Here is a 7,183-nt window from a genome sequence, read left to right as displayed (position 1 = left end):
GTCTTCCATGCCAGCTCTCTTATTGGCTCACAGATCGCGACAGCGGCCAAGCCATACCATCGAAGGAAACGACTGCTAATTATGTTCTCTGCCATTCAGGAATTAAATACCAGAGAACGCACATTCATATTCATATAATAAAGCATACAGGATTGACTGGCTCTTGAAAAAAAATCCCAAGAGTCAAAGATTGGAGGAGGGGGGGGGGAGGGGGGGGGGGGCTTTTCCACAGATAATATGATCATTAGATCATTAGATTCCATGTTCCTGCTGCTGTGCACCTGAGAGACAGAGCAGTGGGGAGATGTAAAGAAAGCACATGCTGCGCTGCCAGTGAAGGCATATGAAGGAGATATCTGCAGATGATTATTATTGTATACCGTACACAACCAAACACTTTATCAGGAACACTATGCTAATACTGGGGAGGAGGGCCTCCCTTTGTTCTCAAAACAGCCTCAAGAACTGAGGCATTCCACCTAGATGTTGGAAGCATTCCTTTGAGGTATCTGGTCCACGATGATGTGATTGCATCACGCAATTCCTGCAGATTTTTCAGTTGCACTAAAGCTGTGAATCTCCCGTTCTACCACATCCCAAAGGTGCTCTATCGGATTGCGATCGGAGACTGGGAAGGTCATTGGAGAACACTGAACTCATTGTCATGTTCGTTAGACCAGATTGAGGCAGCTTTTTCTTGGTGACATGGTGCATTATCACGCTGGCCATTAGACGATGGGCATATTGTCACCATGAAGGGGATGCACATGGTCAGCAATAATACTCAAACAGGCTGTGGCATTCAAGCGATGATTAATTGGTATTAACGGGCCCAAAGTGTGCCAAGAAAACATCCCCCACACCATGACACCACCTGAATGAACGAGAAGGTGTGCAGGTGTTCCTAAGCGTCCGGTGTATATTGATCACTCATGTGTGATGAATTATTATTTTTTAAATATCTTTGAGATGATTATATCATTATTGATCTTTTCATCTTTCATATGAATATATAATTAAACATAATTGATTTCCATATTCTCAGAGGAAATGATCATCACAGAAAATGCCGTCGTCACCTATATCATACAAATATCCAAACAAATACCTACTCAACATTACAAGAAGTATTTATTTGTTGTCGTGTTGCTAATTATGTCATATTACGCTGTCATTTTTCTGTGTGTATTATGAATTATTATAAACTGTGTGTATGGAGGGCTCCCCTTACAAAAGAGAACTTAGTCTCAATGAAAACTCCCTGCCTGGAAAGTAAAGGTTAAATAAAACAACAATAAACAAACAACTCCCTCCCACGTTTCGCTAGGTTTACAAGATGTCCTCCCCGAGTTTCTCCGCAACCGCTTCGTGGAGGCCGCGCTCAGCTACGTGGCGTGCAACTCCGAGGGCGAGCTCCTGTGTCGCAACAACGACCTGCTGGTGCCGCTGCGTCCCCAAGTTCCCCGACTGCAACTGTCCGTTCGCCGACATCAAAGTCATGGAGGACAACCTGCGCAAGAGCAAGGACGCCTGGAACGGCTACCACACAGACTTCATGGAGTCAGGTGGGTCTGTGGTGGCACGCTGCCGGTTGATCCACTCTCTGTCATTAGCTGTGTCGTGGAGCTGTCGAGGGGGGGGGGGGCGCAGGTGTGTGCCGCGAAATGGGCGAGTTGAAACCAAGCGAACCGGTGTCCCCCCTCAAATAGATGTGACCGTTTTGCTGGTAATGAACAAAACAGCTGTGGTTTTGATGGGAGGTAGGGGGGGGGGGGGGAGTTACAGTATGTGAAGGGGCGACGGTGATTATGGTGGGAGGTGATTGGGGTGGGGAGGGAGGGGGGTAGTGACAGTGTTCGGCAGAGGAAACAGTGTGTTATTCTTACATCAGTCGAGGTCGGTGGAGGCAGAGGAATGAGGATGTGTTTGACACAGTACCGTTCCTCCGTCCACCCCATGAGTTACACTGAGCCTGGCCTCCAGTTTCTACCTCCACCAGCCTCCCCGTCCTCCACTTTCTACCTCCACCAGCCTGCCCATCCTCCAGTTTCTACCTCCCCCATCCTCCAGTTTCTACCTCCACCAGCCTCCCCATCCTCCAGTTTCTACCTCCCCTAGCCTCCCCTGTTCTACAGCCCTTCTATCAGATGAAAGGGCCTCTCCTTCTGAGGGGTGTCCAGACTGACCTCTGAGAGGTGTACCGTGCATGCATCCTGTGTCACTAAGAGACAGGGGGGGCTGACTCATCGCAGAAAGAGAGAAGCTCTTCTTCTCCTTATACATTAAATCTTTATAAGATGCTGCATTGTTGGCAGCCTATTGAGCAGATGAATAAGACCCTCATAATTGCAATATTTGTGTACCGCTGACATTGTTGTTCTGGTGTTGAATAATCTGTCATGAGAATGAAGACACAGACCTTTAATACTCCTTGATGGTGCGATATAGACGATGTATGATTAATGTGAGAAAAGGTTGGCAGCAAGGGAGGCAGGCGCGCGTGCGAACACACACACACACACACAGACACACACACACACACACACACACACAGACACACACACACACACACACGCACACGCACACACACACACACACACACACACACACACACACACACACACACACACACCACACACCACACACACACACACACACCTGCAGGTAAATACGAAGGCAATACGAAATAACAGCACAATATTAGTTCTTATTAGTCCATTGTCACTGAGTAATCTGTGAGTAAATATTCACCGGAACTGATCATTATGATGAATGACTGAATTATGCATGAATTATGATGAAAGAACATTGCTCGAAACTCTTTCTGTGGGGGACGAACTAAATTAGAATTAGATTATATTATATTATATTAGATTGCACAGTCCTTTTTCTTCACATGGTAGTCATGGTAACTCAACAGTTACTTCCATGTGATAGTTCACATGTTCTTCACATGGTACTTATATATGTCATCTATATACATATATTACATGCACCCTTAGTGGAGCTCCCCCATATAAATGTTTCTACATTTAATATTTTGGGTATTTAGCAGACGCCTTTATCCAAAGCGATATCCAAATACATTTGACTAAATAAGTGAATCATCTATCCACCTGTCATAGCAGGAAGAAGTAATCTATTGCTCGGGCCTGGGGCCAATGGCTGTCGTCATGCTAGAAGAAGGACAACTTTTATTTTTACTTTTTTGTTATGACACTGGAGAAAAGGGGGGTAAGCAGATGTCTCTGGAGGGACAGTTACGGTGTGGCCTGAAGATACGGGTCGTCAGTCTAACAGCAGAAGATGGGGAGTATTCCTGCCAAACCAGCGACACCTCAGACTACGTAACAATAACAAATTGCCTCATAATTAATCAATTGGGTCATACAGTTCCACAGGAATGCACCCACTAGGGACATTTGAATAATTGCAATTTCTTGTGGATGCTTACCATTAGCATATGTGACAGAGGGTCTGGTGAAAAAGCCCCCATGTAGGGCAAGGTCATTTTTCCGTTTTTACAGATCATGAAAGTGCAGTCTGTCAGCTTTCAAATGAGGTGTCGTACATTACAACCTGAAAATAGTTGAAGAAGATATGCTTAATTGAATGTCGGTACATCTCACACCCAAATACCGGAGGAAAAATCGCTCTGAATCAAAACAGACGCGTTTGCTACCATCGCATTGCTATGAACGTTGCTATGAACCTCTAACTTCATGTTTAGCACATCACAACATGCTGACAGAATATCAACACGCTAAAAACACATAACCACACATAATTAGACCATCACACGGTCCTTGCTTTTGAACACGTCCTAAAACGTATGTTTGTTTACAAGTCATGTAATCACTAACACTCACCCAGTAGGAAGCAGCAGGACGGCAGATGATACAGTGAATACAATTCACAAATTATAAAGTGTGACGGCCCTCTGCCTTGTCTGGCCTGTTAACCTGTGTTTGTCCAGGTAGGCTACCTGGTGGGCGGGGCTGGAGCCCGATCGGGCGGATTAGGGGCAGCTGGCGCGGCTCTGGGCGCTTCCTGGTAGTGTTGCGGTGGTGTGGCTAGAGCAAATGTCTCGGGGACCCATTCAGAGCCATTAGGTGGAGCAATCAGCAGTGGCAGGGGTGATCTAAGCATGTTAAATGGGCTCCAGTGGTTGTCTTTCATCGCCCTCTCCCCTTGCCCAGGGCTGCACACAGAGCATCTAAGGTTCCTCTCTGTGCTCGGCCGGTATTGTCTGTTCTGAGGTTTACTTCTGTTGAAATCAGTTGATCGTGCAGCGAAGGAGAAGGGAGAGGGATATTGGCTGGCACATCATGAACACTCAGACCTCCAAACACACACATACACACACACACACACACACACACACACACACACACTCCTCTCAGAATCAAGTGTTTCACCAGTCGGAAGGAAGTAATGATCCAATCAGAGAGATGGATCCCTCGTGTGTCTGTAACTGGCTTCTCGCCCCCGCGACGGCTCTTTAATGAAAGGAGCTCAAACATCCCTTCACCACTCCACTCATCCCTTTGCATCCCCTTCACCACTCCACTCATCCCTTTAACGACATCCCCTCATCACTCCACTCATCCCTTTAACTACATCCCCTCATCACTCCACTCATCCCTTTAACTCTCACACTCATCCCTTCATCACTCCTCTCATCCCTTTAACTCTCACACTCATCCCTTCATCACTCCTCTCATCCCTTTAACTCTCACACTCATCCCTTCATCACTCCTCTCATCCCTTTAACTCTCACACTCATCCCTGCATCACACCTCTCATCCCTTTAACTCTCACACTCATCCCTTCATCACTCCTCTCATCCCTTTAACTCTCACACTCATCCCTTCATCACTCCTCTCATCCCTTTAACTCTCACACTCATCCCTTCATCACTCCTCTCATCCCTTTAACTCTCACACTCATCCCTTACTCACTCCACTCATCTACATCCCCTCATCACTCCACTCATCAACATTCATATCTGCCTTCAGCAGGTGAAGTGGTGTCTCTTTACAGCTCCTGCTGATGGCTCTGGGACTCTAGCCTAGATTTTATATTAAATATTATGCCAGTAGATTAATCTAATGTCATTGTCAAAGGGTTAGGTGGCTTGGGAGTCGGTAAGTAAGAAGCTCCTTTTCTTTTTTTCATATCAAGCGGTTGTTAGGCGAACAAAGATCTCTGATTGCCTCGCCGACATTTTAGGATTTGCGAGCTGAACGCCCCCCGGCTCGCTAACCAAACATGGCTACTACCGGTCGCTACAAACATGTTGATTCTGTAATGCCATCTTTCGAGAAGGAAAAGCAAACAGTCGGGTTTTCAGAAGGCGTCTTCGCTCACTGGGGGGAAGGGAGAGGGGGGGTGGGTGGGGGGAGAGGGGGGTGGGTGGGGGGGAGGCGGGGGGGTGAGTTCTTTCCTTCGGTGGGCGAAAAGGAATTGAATCACTGAAAAGCCCCCCTCCTCATGTTTCATGCATAAAGGCCCTCATTAGTGACACCATTCCTACACACATTATCTTATGTACACAGTGTGACCGAGACAGTCAACCCAGTAGCAACGTCTTCAGGCTGGCTGCCTGGCAACAGAAGAGACCAACCGAGAAGTACTGCCGCTATTAGCAGTGAACATGTGGTGATGTCACAAGGCGGAATGTTGGTTGGTTGGTGGGTTTCCAGAGACAAATTGGATGGTTTCACTACGGGAACCCTGGTGGGCCAAAAAAGCGAATGTTCCTTTAGTTCGCACCCCTTTTCCCGCCAGTTCTAGTTATACAGCCGTGCGACAGAGAGATAGCCAAACGCCGTGTGGATTGTGTTGCAACGTGTGCGGTAAATCCAAAATATACACGCATTATATCATGTAAAACCTAGCATGTTTTACCTTATTATCCGAGACGGTTTTTCCTCAAAGGCGTGAGGAGAAATATTCCGTCGACACCAACGCTTTTAACTGCCTCGATAGATTACGCGCGGAGCCGTAAATTCAACCCCCATAAAAACTCGAGTGTTGTGGCGTCGCAGTTCGTTTCAAACGTCTTTTCCCACCGAAAAAAGTGCAAAAAAAAAAACGCTTAGTTGTCACAATGCTTCCATTATGTTAATTAAAAGAAATTGTGCCTTCAAGTAACACGACTTGTGTGATACATGGGTACCACCTACAAATACTCCTGGCACAGTTCGGGCTCGGCCTGAGCCTGCCAACGGAAATCTCACTGATGCCGTGCCCATTTTCGCTTTTATTACCTCCATAAAGCACACACCAGGACTGTTTAGATGAGCCACCAGCACGTTGCCAATTTGACAGATTTCTACCAACAACAAAGCGAGAGAGTTTTTTTTTGTTTTTTTTCCTACAGAAATGGATTTCTCCTTTCGATTCAATAGCTGGCTCCCACTTTATAACCTTTGACAGTTTTTTTTTTGTGTGCGCCATTTTTATTCAGAAGATTTTGTATTGCGACGTTTATTCATCCCTTTGGAGCAAGAAACCGAATCGTTATCACCTAAGACCTCCATTCAAACTGTTCCCTGCCTTTTCTGGGGGTCTTTGCGACCGTTCCTTTTCCAAGGGTTATCTTTTAGCCGTATATACAGTATATCTCAAGGGACACATTAATAACACTCTTTGACTACCCTTTTTCACTGGGTAACGCCGAGCATGTGATAAGCGGCGTATTATCCCGACACCGATTGGACGATAGCAACAACCTCAACAGAAGCTGACCGAGCCTACAGTAACCCTAAGGCAACCTTACACAGAACGAACATTAGCCGCTAAGCTAAACCTATTATCATAGCGTTCACATTACACGCATCTGGGAAAATTTGATCAGATTAGATTTAGATAATGTGATTGTACTGTACAAGCTCCCCTCTAAATGAACCTAATCTAGATGTAGATCTAAATAAATAAACAGTTAATGAACCCTCTGCGTTCAGGTACTCGTACAGTAGAGTATTTAGGTCGACGCAGTAGGAAGGAGACATGGAAGCGTTCTGTTTACAGTAGAGACCGTACGCTCGGAGGAGGCTGGAGGAGGAGGTAGAAATGGGAGGACGGACTCATTGTAAACGCATGGGACGGAACGACTGATTCCTCATTCCTGTTCTATGCATCACAATGTGCTCCCGTCCTCCGCTTTCTACCTCCACCA

General features: G+C 46.2%; 1 protein-coding gene across 1 annotated transcript in view; it reads left to right on the top strand.

Moving 5' to 3' along the window:
- Positions 1–7,183, top strand: part of brinp2 (bone morphogenetic protein/retinoic acid inducible neural-specific 2) — a gene marked incomplete at both ends in the record, with an annotated part of 55,864 nt that overhangs the window by 23,578 nt on the left and 25,103 nt on the right. Inside the window, 2 exon segments of the mRNA XM_080546400.1 lie at positions 1,328–1,434; positions 1,436–1,565. Coding sequence (XP_080402526.1) covers positions 1,328–1,434; positions 1,436–1,565 — 237 coding nt within the window.

This window comes from Nansenia antarctica (assembly GCF_963989245.1).
Source record: "Nansenia antarctica genome assembly, chromosome: 16".
Classification (NCBI taxonomy): Eukaryota; Metazoa; Chordata; class Actinopteri; order Argentiniformes; family Microstomatidae; genus Nansenia; species Nansenia antarctica.
Note: the sequence above shows the minus strand (reverse complement) of the source record. Positions and strands in the feature narration are given on the sequence as shown.